This window comes from Haemorhous mexicanus, chromosome 3 (assembly GCF_027477595.1).
Source record: "Haemorhous mexicanus isolate bHaeMex1 chromosome 3, bHaeMex1.pri, whole genome shotgun sequence".
Classification (NCBI taxonomy): domain Eukaryota; kingdom Metazoa; phylum Chordata; class Aves; order Passeriformes; family Fringillidae; genus Haemorhous; species Haemorhous mexicanus.
The window spans coordinates 89,441,233-89,463,646 of record NC_082343.1 but is presented as its reverse complement, the minus strand read 5'-3'; the positions used below and the strand labels follow the sequence as shown (position 1 = coordinate 89,463,646).

General features: G+C 37.4%; 1 protein-coding gene across 5 annotated transcripts in view; it reads left to right on the top strand.

Moving 5' to 3' along the window:
- The window catches only part of COL19A1 (collagen type XIX alpha 1 chain), a 178,284-nt gene that overhangs the window by 22,327 nt on the left and 133,543 nt on the right, over positions 1-22,414 (top strand). For all 5 annotated transcript variants that reach the window (XM_059842653.1, XM_059842654.1, XM_059842655.1 and 2 more), the window contains exons 5-10: positions 7,844-7,967; positions 8,347-8,622; positions 10,367-10,447; positions 12,661-12,786; positions 13,252-13,314; positions 18,026-18,079. In XM_059842653.1, coding sequence (XP_059698636.1) covers positions 7,844-7,967; positions 8,347-8,622; positions 10,367-10,447; positions 12,661-12,786; positions 13,252-13,314; positions 18,026-18,079 — 724 coding nt within the window. The remainder of the gene's footprint in view (positions 1-7,843; positions 7,968-8,346; positions 8,623-10,366; positions 10,448-12,660; positions 12,787-13,251; positions 13,315-18,025; positions 18,080-22,414) is intronic.

Here is a 22,414-nt window from a genome sequence, read left to right as displayed (position 1 = left end):
CCTTTCTGTAATATGAAGTGCATTTTCTCTAGGTCTTCATGGCCTCCAATAGACAAATTGTCTATTGTTGTGTGAATTTTCTTTACTTTTTCAGACAGCAGCAACTACTTAAATATAGAAATATTTAATACTGTACAATAGGTCTTCCTTCTACAATAGGGTAGGAAGCATATAAAAACACATGCAGAGCAATTTTCTCTGTCAGTTGCCTGCCATAGGTCACCATAATTTTTTTCATTAACATTATCAGAAGGTTTCTTGATCAGCTGAATAATTTCATTCCACTGTAGATAATCATATTTAGCATAAGAACTTAATATCTCATTGACTTCAGAGTCTGATGAATAACAGACCTCTCTAATAACTAGACCTGTTGTGTTTGTTCCATTTCTGGTAGCTAACTAGAAGGGCCATGTGAGTTAGAGAACAGCTCCTAAAATGTCAAAATAAAAATATGGGTGGATGTTGAAAGAAATATCCAGAGTTCCTTTAAACTATTTAAGTTCTCATCCTCTTCTCTTGGTGGTTGCCATCCACAGTTTGATTTTAGGATATTTAGGACAGAAAAGTAGCATTTTGTGTAATCTCTCAAGGCCAAAAATCTTGATGCAAGTCTTGAGTGAGCTGAAGACAATTTCAATCTCTGCCATTCTCTTAAGCACATCTTAGTTTTAGACTGTATCCAAAGACTGTATCTTTGGAGACAGACACAAACCCACTGAAGAAAAGGACAGATCATCACACTTCTCTGGATTCTGCCATAATCTCCAAAGAGGAAAATTTAGTTTGTTTTTTTGTGTGTTCCTTGTGAGGAATGTCAGACCCTAAGTAAATTTTTCTATAGGAGCAATAGATTTTCTAGGGCGGTTCTGAGTAAGGAAAAGCACTGAAGGTTTCTGGGTTGTTCAAGCTGAACAATAAGACCAGGTTTTCATGAGTGCAGGGTGGTTTCAGTCCCTACAGAAGTAGAAACCTATTACAAAGCTGGGGATAGGGGTTGCCCGTGTCTGAAGTTTTATATGTCAGTATTAAAGGCAAAGCAGAATGAGGTATATATATCTAGGAAGAGCATAATTTTCAACAGGAAATGATTGGAGGTCAAAACAGATGATTTTCTCTTGTTATTTTTATATTTTCAGTGTAGACGGATGTTGTTGCTACTTAGGCTGAACAGAGATCTCGTGTTCAGAGTGTTTATTTTGCTTAGATGACCAGAGAAAAAGCAAATTGAGAGATGGGAACAAAAAAAGAAAGACATGGGTCTCTAGTTTTTTCACGCAGGGGAAAACATTTCCTCTCCATCTGCTTTCCCTGAATCATGGAATTGGACAACACTTTCTGATATCCCTCCACCCCAAGCTGCTCATACCATCAAGTGTGTAACTTCATCAAAAATACTGAAAGCTGCCTTCCACAACATAAAACTCCAAAATTCTTTGTTGACCTGAAATTTCTAAAAACTTCATCAAAATTCAGCAGAATTCTGCTTAGAGAAAAGAGAAGAAAAAATGTTGTATTTCCCATATCCGTTATTATATATTGCTGCTTTTAATTGTCTTGTTCTTATTACTGCTGATTTTTTTTTTTTCCAGAACACTTAAAATACATAGAAATAGGCTAAAATTGGAAAGCAGGCAGTTAGTCTGACATCTTTAAAATCAAAGGAAGACTGGCCTTTGACTTCTTTAGGGCCAGGAGTTCACCAATAATTCCTGTAAATAAGGATACAGAATACTGCTGGAAACCCTAGGGTAAAAGTACTTTGCAGAGGCATAATGGTTTTGGTATTTCTGTGCCTTTTTCAAACCAGTGTTTTTTCAAATGCTCTTTAAAATTTTTATATCAATACAATGACTTTCACTCAAAGAAATTCCTGAACAACCTGTACATTAAGAGTCAGCTAATCTATACCTGTTCTGTAAATGAAAGCAGAGGCATGCCAAAGTATATGAAATATTAGGTAAATCCCTCTTCTCAATGTTAAAATAATCTGCAGCTTTGCTTTCAGAAGTACATTTCATGAGTGGGTTGAGCTCTCCCTAAGTAATTAATAACTCTTAAGCTGTCTGAATAGTTTCCCTTGAGTTGCATCATATAATGTGTCGTATGAAAACAACTTGAGGCCTAATGTAACATGAAACTATATAGTGCATCTTAAAGTGATTTGAGGAAGATGGATGGGAAGGAAATTATTTCTTATTCTGACAGAAAAGACAGCTGCTCTTAGCTTTTATTTGAAAAGAATCTGAAATACATTTTCTAGGCAGGGTTTGGTAAATTGTTCTAGTTAGTTGATTCCTGTTCTCCAGTAAAAAAACTGAGAATCAAAAATATACCAATTTGTTGTAGAAATATTTATAATAATGTGGAGACTTTTGTATTTGGTCCACCTGAGGTTTACTTTTTTATTCATAACAGATCTGAGTTTAAACCCTTTGCAAACATGGAAAAGTTCAGTGTCTCCATCACTGAAGTATGAAATAAATCATTACCCAACACAGGAAAGTTTTTTAAACCAACTCCTTGAGCTCTGGTCACCAAATTATTGTAACATTGTCATGTTACAAGTGACATATACCAGGTAATGGTATATGTCAGCTGGAAAAGATATGTCTTGCCATAAACTCAAAACATCTCTCACTTCACTCTCAGGAAATGCAAGTTGGCTCATCTTTCTCTTCTTGGAAGATATACAGCAAGCTGGAGGCTTCATTGATACTTGTAAATACGGAAGTTTATCATATGCTGTAGTGTATTCTCATTCGATATGGAACAATTGGAGTTCATAAGATTCAAAAATAGATGCTGCTTTTCCATTAGTGCTTTTTTTAAAAATAAAAACAAAAGGTAAATAAAGGATTGCCTTACTAAATTTGATATGGGTAACTCAATGCTGTATTACAAAGATAGAACTAAAACTGTTTATAGCACAGTTAATTCATTCATAATTACTTCTTTTAGTATGCTAGCACTAGGAGTTCCAGCTGCTATCTGCACTTTAGAACTTTTGAGGAAACGAATAAAGAAAATACTTTGCCAAAAACCATTCTAATCTTTATAAACAGTGGAAAGTATGTACAAATACAGTGGTAATGTTCATGCACCGTTCTTGTAACTGCTCTTCTGGTAACCTCATAATGTACAATCATAGTACACACCTGCTTTTAGGAAAAATTATGTCTACATTTGATGCAGTAAAAAAGCCTTTGCAGCAAAAGCCTTTGCAGTTCTGTGTATAGGTATGCTTTGACAGAGTGGCACACAGATGTTGCAAGAACATGTGTGTTTGTTACCATTCTGGCTGCATCTGCCTCATGTTTCAACCAGTTGAACATTAAGAAAGACTTGAATGTATGGATTTGTAACATATCTATGTACAATCTAAAACCTTGTATTGCTGGGAATGTTCCTGCTGGCTATTGATGGTCTTCTCAATTTGCCAGCTGAGGCCTCTGTAATTTGCAGTACATCTCAGTCCAGCAGACCAGGGTGGTGTAAATTCAAACCTCTCTATTCAGTTCATGTGCTTCAATTCCTGCTATTGTTTTCAGTAGTTTCCACCAAGGGTGTGCTTTGCTTTGAGAACGTAGTGCCCCATTCGTCAACTTGAATTTTTTATTATATACTACTGACAATATAGACAGAGGGAGAGAATCAAACTGTTGAAATTCCACCTAAAGTATAATTTAATCAGACTTTGGGCGTCTGAGTCTGAGAATAATTCAAATTGCCCACTCTCAAGTACCACCCAAGCCCTAGTGGCACCTAAAATGAATAATTTTGGACAACTGATTTCCCCTGGCGTCTGGGCATAAATTCCATGCATGCTTAGAAGCACCATGGCTTAAGCAGACAGGCATGTAACTCCCACCCAAGTTCCATTGTGACTCAAGGATGTGAGTAGAGATGCCAGAATGTTGCCCATGTCCCTAGAGGTGCCTAAGCCATTGCCTATGCTTCAGTCACAATAATCTTGGACAGCATTGGATTCAACACAAGCCACAGCAAACATGAGTGTAGAAGAGTGAAGAGAGAACCTTTTTAATAGAGGTTAAAGTTAAAAGTTTGAGCAGTCATCTGGGAAGGATGTCTGGTTTGGTAAAGAAATTAAACAAGAATGGGAGAATTTAACTGTTGTTCCACTGAAAAGGATATTTGCTTTCCATGGAGACTTCAGATTTTTTGCTCCCAAGTCTGATGACGTAATTTTGTTCAGACATTGTTGTCCAAAAAGGCATCGGGTTGGGAGCTCAGATGTCAAGGATACGCTCATCTACTTGTCTGTGTTAATTTATAAGTTCTTTTGTCTTGACTCTTCATAGATAAATTTGCACACTTACCAGTTGCTACCCATATTTCTGTAACATTATAACTTCCTTAAAACCTTTCATCTCTCTTACTGCTTTTGGTGCCGACACCATGATTTACTACCCTAAGTTCATGTTCTGTTTGTACTGTGTGTACATCTGTAGACTTTGAGGTGAGCTTGGTGTAGGTATCCTTCACCCTTTTTGTCTCTCCTTTTCTTATTGTTTTGTACTGTGCCATCTAGAAAGGTTAAATACTCTGTGTTGGAGTACTTTTTGGGTTGTGCATATTGGGTTGTGGGATTTTTGGAACAACTTGCTTTTGAATTTTTTATTAATGTTTAATTCCGTTCCTTTATTGTTTTCACCCTGTATATAACACTTGATAAATTTTCTCAGGTTTTTGAATGTTTGTAGATGTGAGCAGGCGAAACAGTATAGTAAACATTCAAAAAAATTCTGAATTTCAAATTCAGTATTCCATGAAATTTTGGTTTGGCTTTTTTCATGTTCCAACATAAGGTTTTATGTTCATTTTTCTGTTTGCTCCTTTATTTTTCTCATCAAATATAATTATAATTATTCTTTAAGACATGTACATACTTTGCCCAATTTTGAGGACTTTTAACTGATTGATTTTACAGAGTAGAAGATGCCATGGTAATAATACTTAAATATCACTGAAGTATCCTATTAATCATCTGTACTTCAGTCGCTTCAATGCTCAGTGCTTGCTTTTATATTCTGTTACAGTCACTTGAAGCCATTCAGGGAGGAAGAGCATAGGGGAAATTCTGTATGGTAGCAGTTAGCCTGCTGGTTTTCTGGATATTTCATCCCATTATTTTGTTCCTTTTCATGTCCACCATCTATCTAGAAGGGTTGACTGAGAAGCATATACTTTAAAGCATCTGTTAAGGATTTTTTGGTCACCAAGGAATCTTCACATAGGCACCAAAGATAACTGTTCTCAAAATAAAGATACTGCTTCTTTTAAATTATATCTCTGGTATGTGGTTGTTGTATATTAAATTTGTGCTGTTTGTTGGCCAGATACTGGAACGAGTTTCCCAAAGAGTTTTGGAATAATTTCCATTGTAAATACTTCCAAAACTCAGCAGGACAGGACTTACAGTAACCTGATATCATTTTCAGGTTGTCCCTACTTTAAGCCCAGAGTTAAATCCATTGACCTCCAAAAGTACTTTCCTACCTAAGTTATTTTGTGAATCTAAGTGAATTTATCCTTGGTTCAATTCTGCTTAAATCTTGGCTCTTTAGCTGACTTCACTGAAATTGTTAATGTCCTTAGGAATTAATTTGATGTTGTCTGCTTTTCTCACTTCTCTCCGTACAGTTTTCTTTGTCAGCTCAAAGGTAAGGGAAGTTAGAGTGAACTCCTGCTGATTTTTGTAATGCTGGCCCATACCTTAGCTCTTCTTTTGTTTCCTGAATGGTTTGGTAAACAGTTAAGGAAGGTAAATTTATATCACGTGTACTCACACAACCAAATGATTTGAGAAAATTCTGAAAGAAACACCATTTTAGAAGACTTAATACTGTCATACATCTAGATGTCTGTGAAAGCGTTAGGAAGGCATGCAGTGAAAAGCGATGGAGTGGTGGGCAAGTGTGGGTGTGTAGAAAATAGTCCCACCTTGCCCAAAGACTCCTTCTGCTTGTCTTCCAGACCTACAGTAACAATCATGGCTTCCCCTCTTTTCATTTGATGAAGACTTCTGATCATTTCTTTTCCACAGTTGTCTATCCTTTGTCCATTAATGTGAATTCCCCAGTGTCCCCAATATGGAACTTAGCTGGGAAAGTTAATTGATTTTGGAGAGCTAATCAGCTGTTCCCATCTACATCAGATGCCAGATATCCTGTCTAGCTTACAGCTGTAAACCTGAGATACCATCTCCTTAGCCTGTCTGGGGTGCAGGAAATCATAGGGCTGATCCCATGTCCAGATAGTTTATTGTTGTGCAGTCACACACTCATGCCCAGTGAAGGTAATTTTTTTATAAATCATGAAACATGTTCTTTATGCTATATTTGAAATACAAAGTATGAAATCTAGGTCTAAGTACAGCCAAACCTATTCTCTTTTGCCTTGCCTTTTGACATTCCAATGTCTATAGCTGTACAACAGCATATGGGTCCATTAACAATGTGGGACAGCAGCCAATTTGGTCCTAGGATAAAACAGGAATCAGCTGTGGGAAATAAGCCAAATAAGTGTGATTCCCACATGAGGGACTTAAATAGGTGCTAGTCCTTAAAGAAGCTCTTTGGCAGGATTTAGAGCAGGCTTCTCTGCGCAGGAGGCATTTTTCTGAGCTCCTAAGTACGACAGTGTCCAGGAGGGTTGTGGGGCTATTGTTTCATCAGCTGTAGTGCTTTGCCTTTTCTTTACCCCCACCTTTGTTGTTTGTTTTATTTTGTTTTGGTTTTAAGAACAGCTTTATAGCACATTGCTGTATAATTGTAATCTCATCAGTATTTTTTTAGAATGAAAGCATTTGCTTCATGTGATTGTGGGAAATAAAATGGAGGAAATTTTTCTGCTGTGTGGGGGGGCGGTCTTCAGGTTTCCTGAACTCTGATCCAGGAAATGCTTTTTGCACCATGGCTCACTGATAGCAAACAACGTGCACACTTTTGCTACTCCTGTGTTGTGTAGAGATCTGTGGTTTTAATTTTGTCACCTCTGTCTTAGAAAAGAAATAATTTGAAATGCAGAAGCTTCAATTTTTTTTGTAGTAAAGAATTAGTGTATATTTAATGGTTACCAAAGTCTGTAGAGTTGAGGCGCAGATTTCATTTTTTGTGAAATGCAGACTTTTCAAAGAGTTCATGGGAGTGGTGTTGAGGTGCATTCTGTGATCCAGGTCCGACTATTTTTGAGACATTGATGCATCTTAGGTGAGAAAGTAATAACAAAATCAAACAAAAGTAAATAATTTGTTTTAAAATACATTCCTTATTTTTTTTTCAAGCTTGCTAAAGTCCAAATGTTCTGATACTCAAGATGTCCGAGTCATTGCCCATGGAGGTCACTGGATCAAATCCCTGCTCAAAGCAGGATCAACTTGAGAGTTAGATCAGGTTACTATGAGCCCTGTCCAGCTGTGTTTTGAAAGTCTCCAAGGATGGGTATTATTCCACAAATCATCTACAAAACTTATTCAAGTATCCCAAGCTATAAACTGGAAAAAGACGTTTTTTAAATACTTTCATGTGGGACATTCACTTTGCATCATTTCTTTTTAAACTCCTATTTATATTAATCACAGATGCTAAAAAATTTAGAACAAAAATGAGTTTAAAAACTTTCAGTCATTTATTCTTATAAAAAGACTGAATTGTACTTTTGAGAAGAAACACTTCTGAATGCTGAGGCCTGTGAATATGTATGAGTGGGAGCAAGTGTTTGGCTTCTTGTTTTTACCAGGTATTATTTCTGTTCATTCCTTTTAAGTAGTGCTTGTTTGCATAAGAATAACAAGAAAACTTTTTCCTCCCTCCTGTTCCAGGCAAGTATTTCCAAATGGGCTTCCTGAAGAATACTCTCTGGTTGCTACATTCCGTGTACGGAGAAATACCAAGAAAGAGCGTTGGTATATATGGCAAGTTTTAAATCAGTATGACACACCAGAGGTTAGAATCATCTTTGATTTATTCCTTCAAAAGTTTTTTTTTCTTGCATGTAATATGGCACGTGTAATAATGGATGTTTCATTAATGGATTTAGCTAAAGTTTATATGAAATAGACAGACTGCTCTGAAATAATTGATAATTTGTGGCAGGAATGACAGAAATTTAGCAAAATCTATTCAGTTTAGACTGCAAAATAGAATAAATGCATGTTTTGATTTATAGCTGATATGTATTTACCAAGTTACATCGAAGAATGCTTAACAACATAATTCTTGCTTGTGTATGTAGTTGACATATTTTTGTTATATATGGTTTTTATATGTGCTTCTTTCTTATAACTTTTAGGTAACCACTTATTTCATTTTGTCTCACTTTCAGATCTCTGTCCTCCTGGATGGTACAAAAAAGGTGGTGGAGTATATGACCAAATCCTCTCAGGGAAATATACTGCACTACACTTTTAAGAGTCGAGAAATTTATCCATTGTTTGATCGGCAGTGGCATAAGCTTGGTATTAGCGTGCAGTCAGGGATCATTTCCCTCTATTTGGATTGTAATTTAATTGAGAGAAAGCAGACTGATGAAAAATTCACCATTGACTTGCAGGGAAGGACACTGATTGCTTCTCGTGCTGCGGATGATAAGCCTGTAGATGTGAGTAGTATGAAAGGACAGACAGATAACTTGAAGTAATATTTTAGCCATGCTTTTACTAACACAGTTGTAAAGAATCACATAGATAAAATGTTTGAACCCAGTCATTATTTTTGAGTCTGTATTCTTAATTTGAAGTCCTTAAGTGTTTTTCTCTAAACATTATTCAATTATGTAGCATCTGCTAAGACAAAGCTGTTGCCAAAGTAACTGCATAGAACTCAGTCCTGGTTTAAGGAGTCTGTTTTTCTGTATTTAATTTGAAGAAAGGGCCAACTTATTTCCACAGATGTAGTATTTATGTTTAAAGGTAACTTGCAGTCCTAATTATTTTCTTTCATTTTTAGAAAGTTTTATTTATAGGCTTGTGTCAGTCGTCTGTTACACTTCGTCTGTCTCTGATAAAGGGGAGACACCAAATAATAATTAAGGATTACCTCTGTATTGAGGTCTTCTAGAGCAATTCAGCTATGTAGAAATAGGGGCACATTGTTCATAGTTGTGTTTCCCTTATCCAAAAGAGAGGGATTAGGAAGTGGCCAGAGGTGTGTTTCCTGCAGCCTTTGGTGCAAGAGTTACCCAAGGAAACCCCATAAATATTCTGGGCTATTTTCTGTCCCGGGGATGCTCTCTTCTGCATGCGGGGAGGAAAGTAATTTGAAAGCACAGCAAGTAATTTGAAATCTTCAGGAAATATCAGTTTGTTTTAAGTACAGTGACATGTACCTACCAGGTTTAAAGCATCTGCCTTGGGGTTTATAGTGACCATCAGAAAGCTTCAGCGGTTATCTACTGTGTAGGGCTCCAGAGGAAAACAGCACATTTTAACTGCAAGCTAACATTGCAGGAGGAGTCACTCTTGTGGGGCACCAAGCACTTTGGCCAGGACTCAGATCTCTTATATCATGGAGCCAAGCTCATGCTTTGTTTTATTTTCTAAGACTTGAGTTCAACATTATTTGAAATGCGTGTACTGTTTCCTCATTTCCAAATAGTATGCAGCAGGAAAAGCAGGTTTTTTCTGCTGGTTGCGTGGTATGAGCTGGATAATTATGAGTGGAAGTCACTTGGGATTTCCACGTTTGTGGGAAAACATTGTGGGCTTAAAGCTGACCAAGGCAGCAGAGCAGATCCTGTACCAACGATCACTTTTCTCAATACCAAGTGCAAGAGGGAGATTAAGAGGATATAGAATTGATGCAGAGAGAGGAATATGAGGACAAGAATATCTAGTTAGAATTTTACTTGCTTCTTATCTTTCCAATCCACCCAAAGTCTCTGAAACAAAAGCTTTACATACAGAACTTGTAATTTTTGCTCTTCAGGTGATTTGGTGGCAATATCTAGGCAAAGGTCTGTCCAAAGCAATAGATGCGTGTGATAGAGAGTTTATCAAACCTTTATTTTAGTTCCCTGCAAAGGAAAATGACATTCCTGAAAATAAGGTTTGCAGAGGATGTCTACAAGGCTAAAATTCTTGTGTAATATAGCAAACCAATACAGATGGATGCAACTTAAATGAAAAGAAATGAAATCTAAAATGTGATTTACATCAACGTAATAGACTGTATAATTTTTTCCTTAAATTAGGAGCTATGTAATTGTTTTTGATTTGTCTTTTTCTAGCATTTCAGAAACATGCAGTGTTTCAAAGAGAAAGTTTACTACCCCAAGATAAGAAAAAGCATGCCATAACACATAATTTTTTACACCTCATATTAATTTCTTTTGTGTTCCTTAATAGATTGAACTTCACCACCTAGCAGTTTATTGTAATTCACAACTTGCAGTAGAAGATACATGTTGTGAAATATCTGCAGACTTGGTAAGTTATCTGTTAAAATTCAAATGTTAATACAAAAGAAATTGCGTTATTGTTTCCTGCTAAGGAGCTGTAAAAAAATTTCAACAGATGTGATAGTTTAATTACCTCCTAAAAATGAATTCCATATCTGAATTCATGGTACATAGTTTTTTGCTGCCTAAATAAATGGTACAGTGGAACATCAGCAAAAGGCACTAGGTGCTGCTAGTGCTTTTTAAATGCTTTCCTCTACATTGATTAATGTCTAATTAGGAACTGAAGAAGCCTCAGAGAGTAGGAAACAAATCACTGCAATGGCTTGAGAATGGTTTCCAACAACAGAGGCCATTTCAGTAACAGTTACATCTTGTGAAGCTTTACAGATTAAGTAAGCAAAGCCCATGAAAGAGTCTGCATGACAGTGGAAGAGAAGGAAAATAGGATGGTGTTGAGTTTTCTTTATTTTAATATACTAAAAGGGAGGAATGGGTCTTTAATAACTGGAAAGTTTTAGTGGTAGGTTAATAGTTGGACTTTATCCTACATGTCTCTTCCAACCTTGATGATTCTATGAAATACTTTCTTCTTTACAATGCACATGCTGATGGTTGTATATTGTTTAACATGAGGGAAAACATTGATTTAATTTAAAGGGTTCACTTTTCCCTCTCTTTTTATAGACAAGAATCAGTGTAAACTGGAAGACAGTAGAACCATAACTTGTAGATGTAATTATTTTGCTCAATCTAGCACATAAAAAAAAAACCTAACAAAAAAACCAGACAAAACCAAAACAAAACAAAAACAAAAACCCAAAACAAAACAAACCACAAAAAAAACCCCAGCCAAACTATAAATAGCCTCAAAAAGACATAGTTAAATTATTGGCCTGCTAGTCCTAAGTAGTTTGTAAGAACAGGTTCCTCTGAGGCAGTGGACAGTGCCATTCTCACCAAGGTTGTAGTCAGCAAAAAATCCCCAGAGCCTGTAGGAGGACTGATTCATTACATCCACAAAGAGATAGGGGAAAGTTTACCTGGATGGGAAAGAGAATTCTGCCCAAGAACAGAAGAGAACAAGACTGCTTGGTGCTCAGAAGTATGAAAGAAACATGGTCTAATTTCAGGGAGCAAATTTCAGTTTTAAACAATGATTAATAGTTCAAATATATTTCTAAATATATTCTTGATGGTACTGCAGACTTTTTCTTGAATGTATAAGCTTATTAAAAAGTGTAATGAATTTAATTCCTGTATGTTCCCCTTGGTGCTTGGAAATATACAATTTATTGAGCAGTTATGACACAATAGCAAAAAGAGCAAGAACAAAACAAACCTTAATTATATATGAAGACAAAAGGCTTTATCAATAACACATAAATATTCATTCATCTATGTAGCTAACAGCACCATCAGTTTCGTTTGTATGTCTTATATGTGTGTTTAAGATGTAAGAAATGGTAGACTACTTGGTAATGCCTTTCATATTAAAACCAGCATTACATTTTCTGACTTATTTTTTTCACAACTTCCTTACCCATTATAACAGCTACATTTTCAGTAATTTAAGGGAAGAAATTTATACTTGGATACTAATTTCTGTGCTAAGCAGTAAATCCTGTGGGAATTTCTCTGACAGAAGTTTTGAAAAAAAACTTCATTACATCTTAATGAGACTTACTGAAGTTTAGCAGGTTCTGTTGGCTTGTCCTGTAGTATCTCTTCAGGTTGGCTCAGTTCTCAGGAGTCACAGACAGGTAAATCTTGGCTTCAGGGCTTTTTTTTGTTTCCAAACTATCTATGCCAGAAGTATTTAACTACAAGGAAATAAAAATAGTTTTCCTTAGCACTGACTTTTATTCTTTGTACCTATTGGCAGGGCACGGACAGGATGCAACTATGCAGTACTATATTTTTTCTTTCTCCCCATGGACATTTTCTGTTTCACTACTTCTGATTTTGGGAGACTCTATTCCTCTTTATTCCTCTGTCTTTTGGAAGAAAGAAGTGGGACAGTCATATCAGTTTTAACTGGCAACAGTTTTAGAACAGAAGGATCTAAATATCTAGAATTGATTTTTTTACAGCTTTTTTCTCCGTTTGGAAATTGTTTTCACTTTTCATGTATGGTTTGGACGGGAGTATTAAGACAGGAGGTAACTTAAAACAAGTGGTTGGATGGTATTTACCTGTTAACCAAAGTGGACCAAAAACCAGAAAATCTTTATTTTTTAGTGCCCACATGAGGAGAGGTTACTGGCTACAACTTCATCACCAGTGACTGTTCATGCCAGCAAAATATACACACTTCCAGGGATGCAGCAAGAATCTACACCGAGATGCTACTGCTTTCCAAATAAAGTATAAAGTTTTCCTGTTGCTTTTTAATGCATCATACTGTTTATTCCTGTTGGATATAAAAACAGTTGGGTTTGGGTTTTTTTTGCAGTCATGTAAAAATCTTACTGATTTGCAGTATTGTAACATATTTACATTGTATTTCCCAGTTAAGAACCAGTACATTTCAGATTTAGTTAAATCCAAAAAGTAAAGTTAGATATGTCAGTAAGATTTAATTGTTTGAATATACACCCAAGAAAGTACCATGGTAAAACTGAGATTTATATTTAGGCTTCAGTGTAAATGTTTTCACTTGAGAATGAATTATATTCTACATAATGTTTGTTTTCTTTTAATACTTCTCCTGGGTGTTGCACTATATTTATTGAGTCATTTGCTTTGTTAGGCATTTGTGACAAAGACAGGAAACCCAACCAAATATATTTTAGATCTGCTTTGTTGACATTTTATTTCTTTTAAAATCAGGGAGAAGCAGGATTGCCAGGAGTAGCTGGTTTGCCAGGCCACAAAGGAGAAAAAGGTGAAAAGGTAATATATCACTTGAATTCTCTTTTTCATACCTTGTCATTGGCTTATCTTTCTTAAATAGGAATTCTATGTATTCTGTTATTCCTTAAAGGAATTTCCCTGAACACAGGGTGGATCCTTTATCAGTAAGTGTCTGGCTCTGTGTGTGAGCTCCCTGCCAGGCATTTTACAGCTGCCCCACTTTGGGATCAACTCATCAAACCTGTGGAGCAGAGTTTACCTGCCTGGGAAGCACATGGCTCCCCAGCCCTGTCACCATGCCCTGTACAGAAGGCATGTATATAATCTGACAAGAAATTTTGCATCTTCTATGTGTACATCACTGCTGATGGACAGAATCCCGTGTGGTGGAATCATCCTTGCAATCATTACTAGGAGGGTATGAAATATGACCACTGTATATTCTTTGACAACACTTGCACCTGAAACTGTTGTGAAGAGAGAAGAATCTGACATTGACAAGTCTCTAGGACAGGCCACTTGGTCCTTTCCTTGGGCCTTTTCTGAATTTTCCTGTAATGCTTACCATGATATTCTTATGCTGTGTGGCTTGGAATTTCCTAATAGTATAGGTCAATGTATCAGATGTTTTCCTTTCATACTCTGTTCCTTAAATTTTGTTGGAGGATGCTGAATTAAGACATGTCTAGGAACATGTTTTCCTTGTGCTATTAGAGGGGGCAAATTGAATAAACTATTTAAATCTGCCACAAAGGCAGGAGATAGGAATTGAGGTCAGGGAATGCCATTTGTATGAGAGGAAGATGCCTAGACTCTCCTAATCCAGAGATTAGATGGAGGTGTACTAACCCAACATCCTACCTTGCAACACACCATTTAGCATGTGGTCTGAAATAGTTTGTGAAGACAGCTGGGGCTGTCCCTATAACTGTAGTATCTGGCTGAAAAGGGCCCAGTTCTGAGAAGGCTTATCTACACAGCTAGTTGAAATTAGAACATTCCTTGACAGTATATTGCCCCCTACCACAACTCCTCCCCTCCAGTTGTATTTCCCTTTTGACACAAGCTGTATTTCTAGGTGAAAAAAAAGTTCAGTCATGTGAGTTTCTATAGTCTAGCTGAACCTAGATGGAATGCTGCTGTCAGTTTTCAGATCTCATCACGAAGTTTTGATCTGGAGTGTATTAAACAATTGTCAGTTTTTAGTTATAGCTTATACTACCAGCATAGGGAGTTTCCTAGCATTTGTTTGGGAAACAGTTCTGCTCCTGACCTGATTCATTTTGACAATTATTGCTAGTAAGTTGGGAAAGCAGACTTCAAGTCTGATTTTTTTTTTTTTTAACCATTTAATCTCCTAGCCAATTAGCAGTATTTACCATTCTAAGCGTAGTGTCTCTAAACAAAGCATGTGGTCACTTCTGGTTCTGTTCTCCCACAAAAAGAGCCTCGTTGCATGGATTCTCTGTGCATGGAACTGTCTGAGAGTCAATGAACCCTGCTGCACCCAGAAGTTTAACCTAAAGAAAGTATATTGACATTTATGAATGTCCTTTCACAAAATTGAATGAATCAGGCGGTTAAACTCAGGAGTAGTACACCAAACAGGTAGAAAGCTACTTAATTTGAACTTTTCAAATAATTGACCAGTACTTATTACTTCCTAGCATTGCAGTGAGTGGTTTTTTTATTTTTTGGGGGGATGGGGAAGGGGGGTTGGATGGAGGGTGCAGTATGACTGTGCCCAGGATTGGCTCAGTGACCTTTGGGAGCAAACAAATCTTGTGTTAAATAGTGCTTGCCATGATGGTGCTGAAAGCAGCATTCTCTGAGATTTTAGTACCATTTTTCTCATTGACTCTGCATTTATGCAAGTTTTCAGTAACACTCCTTCTCAATGACGGCCTTGTTACATCAGTAATTAGACCTGAAGAGGCAGAAAGGCTCCAGAACATTCCAGACATGTAGGATACATGACTTATTGTCAGATTATGTAAAGGAAACTAACAGACTCTGGTTGAGTGTCTTGTAAAATATTATACACAAAATAGGCAGCTTCTTGATAACTTTGCTGGCCAGTTACAAAAAAACAGGTCTTCTCTGAGTTGTGTGGCTCCTAAGCACATATTTTCCCCTTTACTTGTGCTCAGCTTCTCATTTTATTGTTTCTTTTGTTTCTAAATCATGTGATGCTGCCTTTGGGATGAGTTTTCTTTCTCCTAACATATTCTCTGAATGTGAATTCATTTTTTTCCTTTTTGCTAGTAGACACTTTTTTGTTTTCTGGGAGGTTTTTTGGTTTTTGTTGTGTTTTTTTTTTTTTTTTTTTAACCTGGGCATTTCTGGTGATGTCGTTCCCTGGTTTTAACTGGGACAGAGTTCATTTTAATCACAGTAGCCAGTATGAGGATGTGTTTTGGATTTGTGCTGGAAACAGGGTTGATAACACAGGGTTGTTTTCATTATTGCCAAGCAGTGCTTGCACAGTGTCAAGGCCTTTACTGCTCCCTACCCCACCCCACCAGCAAGGGGCTGGCAGTGCACAAGGAGTTGGGAGAGGACACAGCCAGGACAGATGACCCCAACTACCAAACGAATGTTCCGTACCCTACACATGGTGCCATGATCAGTAAAGTATATAAAGCACTGTATATGATGGAGCTCTGTTTTCCTGGAGATGGCTGAACCCCTGCCCTCCCACAAGAAGCTCAGTTGAAAAGGATTTTCACTGTCACGCTTAGCAAATTCTGACAGTAGATTTACAGCTCATGGTTCTACCTTTGGCTGTTGTTACACTGTGTGTACCTCACAACCTATAAATGCCAGCCTTGTACTACTTCTGTTCACCACCTTACAAAGCTGTTTTCCCAGCAACTTATCTTTCACTTTTGTGAAGGACTTTAAAGCCTGCAGAAGGAAAAGAAAATACCATTAAGAAAAATATAAAAATATTAAAGATGCATTTCCTATATTTTTTGGTTTAGTCTGTGGTACTGTTTCTCTGAATACTATTAGATTCCTATAGTATCTGATATTTATATTCATAAAGGCATGAAAACCTACCACCTTTCCACTTGTTGTTAAAATCACAACTAGAAGGTAGAAGCATAACTTGCAGATCTAATTTGCAGTGGAAAATAATTGTCTTCAAGATGGGGAGTCTGTCTGCAGTTAGTGGAACAGAAGCGTAAACATACCTTGGTTAATTGGCTAGTAAGTCATACAGGCTAAAGCCTTCCTGGCATGTAGCAGGCTGTGTAATTTTAGACTACACAGTGTCTAAAAATACACTACTGAAGGTAACAAAGTGGTACTGGTCTATTAAAATACTGGCAAGGGGCAGAAGGGAACAGAGGGCACATAGATAAGAGAATGACTCTGTGGGTGATTCGATAAAGTAACCTTTCCCTCTCACAGTGCCAGTGGATTCATGCTATTCATGCAATACAGGATTTTGGTCTATTCTTGAGGCAGAGCTGTTTAATATCTTTATCCATGGTCTGGGTGAGAGCATACAGTGCACATTCAGTAAGAACAAGTCCTATGAGGAGTGACACAGGAAGCTGGGGGTATTTAGGCTGGAGAAAAGAAGTCTCAGGGATGACCTTTTTTTGTTCTCTGCCAGTGCCTGAAAAGAGGTTGTAGGCAGGTGAGGGTCAGGCAGGCAGCCCATGACAGGGCAAGAAGAAATGGCCTCAAGCTGTGCAACAGAAGGTTTGAGTTGGAAAGAATTTCTTTGTTGAAAACCTGGTCAGACCTTGCAATGAGTTGCCCAGGGAAGTGATGGAGTCACTCTCCCTGGAGACATTAAGAAACAATTGGACGTGGCACTCAGTGTTGTGGTCTCATTGACATGATGGTGTTCAGTCAAAGGTTGGACTTGATGATCTTGGAGGGGCTTTTTAACCTTTATGATTCTGCTACAACTCTTGTTGTGTACTTCTGGCCAATCTTACTGCTCCTTTCTCAGCTTCAGAAAGGTTAATAACTTCATTTCAGACCAGAGTTATAATGTTATTCTTGATGAAGAAAGTTCTTTTCTTGGTAGAAGTAGGCACACCTAATGTTTTGTTTTTAAATGAACACTACATGGTTTTAGTGCTTTTGTTGTATTCCTCTGGCATCCAAATGATTTTTTTTTTTTAATTTTTAAACCTTATACTTTATTTAGCAACATTGCTGAGTTTGATGTCTTCTTATGTAATTTTTAAGACTTCTGGTTCAATTTACAGCTGCTGGGATCTTCCATAACTCTCCTGACCAGTCAGTCATTTTTTTCTGAAAACTAAAATTTTCTTATAGATTGCTTATGATTTGGGGTTTGGTTTCTCTAAGGGGATAAAAGGTAGGGAGAGAGAAATTAAATAATGCCTTTCAAAAATATTGAAGGCACATGACTTGGTACAACTCTGTATTACACGTTGAACTTTCCCAGTGTAGAGTGAAAATGGACCCTCTTGGTTTCAGTCCTCTGTTGGTATGAATTCCTTTAAAATTACTGGACTTTCTTTTATGGAAATGTGGATATGCAAGTATTTGTCTGATGAAGGACTCAATTGATGTCATAGGTGTTTAAAATGCATTTATTTTGCTGATTTTAGGATTACATGTAAGGCATTCTCCTCCAGAGTGGTGGCATTACTAAAAAATCAGGTAGAAGATGCTTTTCTGTTGAGTCTGATATGACCTGAGTAGCTGTTGTTAACCTCAGAAGTCTGTGGAGCTTCTAATTGATCAATTTGTTTTGTAGGGAGAGATGGGTGTGAAAGGGCCGGACGGTGCTGCAGGTCTGCCTGGTGAAAAGGTATGTTGCTGTTTGTTGAGTTGTGCTGTAACTCATGGGAAGTGTTCATTGTGGCTGTGGCTTCTCTGTAATCATGTACAGAAATGGGAGGAGAGAGCATTTCTGTTAGAACATTAATGTCTTACCTCCACTGCCATTTTTTTGTAGCCCACTGAAAAAGCTGTTTGGATCAATAGTGTTCTCTGCAGATGTGCATGTTTTGTGGGTTTTTTTTCCCAAGAAGTGGGGGTTATATACAGAGCTAAAGGAAGCTACGTGTTCTACCTGCTCAGTTTGTGGTCTGCAAGCTTAGATAAGAGCTCTTGTGCACTCAACAGTCTGCTTGGTAGAGCTTGAGATAAACACTGACTTCTTAATCAAAGATTTGGAATAGCCATGGCTAAGAAGGCATGCCAGCCTACTGCTGTACTCAAGGATAAGTTTCACTTCATTTCAGAATGTTAGCATGCAAAATAAGACAGCAGTATGCACTTATTGGGTTCGGTGCTACTTACCTATATTAGAGGAAGACTATAAGTCTAATATCTAGAATCTTCAGTATAGAGACAACCCTCAACACTGAGGAAACAGCTTGTTGATGTCAAGCTTAAAATCTGTGGGTTTACAAGACATAAAATTATGAAATTGTCTTTTATTTTTATTTACTGTTTCTGTCTCAAATTGTGATATTTTAAAAATGGGAGGTAGATGTATATTTGCAAAGTTAAGAGTAAAAATCAAGGTATTTTTTGCTGATGTTAAGTCATATTGGTAGAAAATTGGAGAACAGGCTGCAAAGATGTTCAGAGGAATTCACAACATTGAAGAGCTGAGTTGTCAAGAGGTATGTAAAACTCAGAGAAAGCAATAGGCAAGTGATGCAGATGAAGAGGAAAACAAAGGAAGCATTATGCATTTCATGCCAGACTGGACTAGCTATTACTGTTCAGGAAGTGATCTTGGAATTACAGAGCAAGGAAAACATGGACTCAGTGTTTAGCACTAGTCAAATTACTAGGAAGACAATAGGGAACAAAGCAAAAGAGTTTTAATGTCACAATTTTTAATGAATCCATCTGTCTTATACTGCAACTTGAATGATGTATACAGTTCTGGTTCTCACACCTCAGTGTGAATCTAATAATACCAGAAAAGATTCAGAGGTGTCAAGAGTGATCAAGAGCACCAGACATCTTCCAATTAAAGTCTGACAATGTGGATTACCATCTGAAAAAGGCACAGTTAAGAAAAAATGTCATGTTCTGTTCACTGTACAGTCCTGAATGGAGCAGAAGAGATTAATAGGAATTGATTTATTTATTTTATTCTTCATTGTGTGAATTAGAGCATCAAACCTATCTAATAGCAGGTTCAAAAAGGGTAGAAAGAAAAGATAGGCTCATTCTTCCTGCTACAATATTACAGTTTGAATACTACCACAGACCATGAAAAGTCTGAAAATGTATTAGAAGATTAGTGGAGTAAAATTCAAATTGAGTGTGTCAGTCTGCTTGTACTTCAAGAGGCTGGAATCTGGGAAAGCCACAGGAGGAGTCTTTATGGCTGCCCTGTTATATTTTTCTGTAGACATCTGTTGTTGCCATAACTGTAGTCCTGTAATTGACTGGAGAAACCTTTGTTTTGATCGAGATAGACAGTGTTTTACTTTACTGTGCTCCTAGATGTGAATTAATGGAAAGAGTTATTGTAAAGCATTGTAGATTGAGATTGATCAAGAATGAAGCTGTTTTCCCTTGGCTCTTTCCATAGCTCCTACTCTGATGTTATCTTGCTATAAACTTACCAGGCTACGATGCTTTTCTAGTCCAAGTTGTTATTATTATTACAGTTTCCATGGTTAATATTGTTTGGGTTTTTTTGCTAAGCGCCTTGCAAATTCATTGTCAGGCCAAATCCCAAAGCTCCTGTTAGTTTACATGAAGCTCAACAGTCAGATCTTATTTAATATCCAGACATTGCACTTTTTCTGAACATTGCAACTCTTTTAATTCAGCCTATATGAAATACAAATTACAACTGAACTGCGAATTAAAAATGGACTACCATGGAATACAAAACTGTCAAAGCTTTAAACTATTCAAATAAAAAATGAAAGCCAAGTATTTTGTACATGCATAGCTAGATGAAGAAGCTGAGATCCAGCTATCCAGCTTCTGCTAGCCTGAGTCGTCATGTTTGTGTGGAGAAGTGCAATGCTGTGTGCGTTAGCTCCTTCCTGGAGCTGGAAATATTTTCCTCATGCTGTGGAAGGTGCTAAAGTGTTCTCTCCCAGATGATGCATCAAGAACTATAGATATTTGTAGAATCTTTTATTTTTGTGCTCCCTTATGTGTGGTGTTCTGGATGCTAACATTGTACATAGAATTAAAGGCAATGAAGTGGAGGAGCAGCACCAAACCTGTCTGAGCTGAAGAAGGATTTGGACAAAACACCATCAGGCACGTGGTGGGATTCTTGGGGTGTTCTGTGCAGGGCCAGGAATTGGACTTGAATATTCTGATGAGTCCCTTGCAAGTCAACATATTCTATGATAAAAATACTCTAAGCACTGTTGTTTGCCAAGGCATCTCCTACATTTCAGTGTGTTGAGGTGCAGACTGTGCAGTGCTGGGAGAGCATTCTGAGAAGCTACTGCTGTTCCTCTATCTTCTTAAATCCATCAGCACACGTTACGTATTGTTGGAGATATTAAATTGCTTATTATGGATTTTCTTATGTTTCTGCACTGTGTATTTCTGAGCATTATGCAGGTGTGCCCCTGAGTCACTAGCTAGAAACAGGAAGAAGGAAAAATAAGTTATACTCTTTTTTAAAATTTAACTAAAGATTGAGGCTTCAAAGAACAGAGGTGCTCTTGATAATACTCCCAAACCTTTCAAGGATCTTACGTGTGAAAATTGTTCAGTCTGTCTTCAAATGTGACACTTTACCTTCTGTCATTTTCAAGACATACTGTCACTGACAACGTAATTTCCCATTCACAAAATACTGCAGCGGTTTTGCCACAGCCTGCTGGCTAATAGGTGCACAAGAAAGTGGTGTAGACTTCTAGGAGGCTCTTTCCAGTAAAGAGGTTGGATCTGCTGAAGGCTAATACAGAGAATAGAGTTTAAGGTTTGTTGACTCTGTGGTAACGTAAGAGTAGTCTTAACACTCTAAAGAAACCAGAGAAATGTTCTGGTCATAATTCAGCAGTTTTGTGGATTTTTCTGATGCAGTTGTTGTAAGCTGCCAAAGTAAAAAATGAGGTTTTCATTGACTGGTGGCACACCACAAGATGCCTATAGTCTCATCTGCCTTTGGGTTAAAAGAAGTCAGTGTCATGGTGCTTATGACTAATCTAGAGAGTCAGGAATCCTGTGGAGCCCTACCTCAGGCCCCCAAAGTCACAAAACAGTAGATAGCACCATTACATATGTAACTGTCTATTTGATGTCCACCTATCTAGTTCCTTCTCCCCATCATTTTTCATCAAACTGTCTTAAGAGATTTTTCTTTTAAATAGTAAAACCTACTTGGGGCAACAGGACAAATTCTTGAGTTATCAGAGGAGATGGTTCTGAGGTATATATTTATAATTCTAAAATAAGAGGGTAGTAGGCTTCCCTTGGAGGGAAATTTGCTTCCTTTCTAGACTATCAGAAGAGATGGAATACAGTGGCATGATTCCTTTCCTGCGATGAGAACTGATTTGTAGCTCAGCCTTCTAGGCACACTTCTTCAACATATCTGTCAAACCATGATACAAGAGCAACTGGAAGTTGTGGTTAGTCGGAATCCCTACATGTGTAAGACCTTAGGCTCTGTCCTTCTGGCAGTGAGTACAGAAAAAGGCTGTGAGTACAGAAAAAATGTGTTGAAGGAAGCACTGTGTTAGCCTGCTTTTTGGTGATTAGCAAGGGAAACTGCCACTGGATACACTTCTGAAGTCATTTAGTATAACTGGATTGTAGCCAGAGTGCTGGTTATGGTGTGAGAAATCAAACCTGTCCCTGAAATGGAGGTTTGAGGGGACAGGACTGCTTTAAGATATGTTATGACAGTCACCTATCTGCTCCAGAAATCCTGAACTAGCAGTTAGACTCATTAGAGCAACAAAAACTGATTGCTCAGCCATTTAGAATGGTTTTCACCTATCACTGCAGTGTACAGGGTCACATCACTGGCATAACCTGAGCAAGGTCTATAAATTGCTGTAAAGTAGTTCTGCATTAAAAAGTTTAATGATTTTCCCAGTGTTCCTGTACTACTGAAACAGAGAGACAATGTTCCTGTTGTGTGACCCACAGGCTTCTCCCTAACTGAAGTCATAATGTCCTCTTACTTCCATGCAGG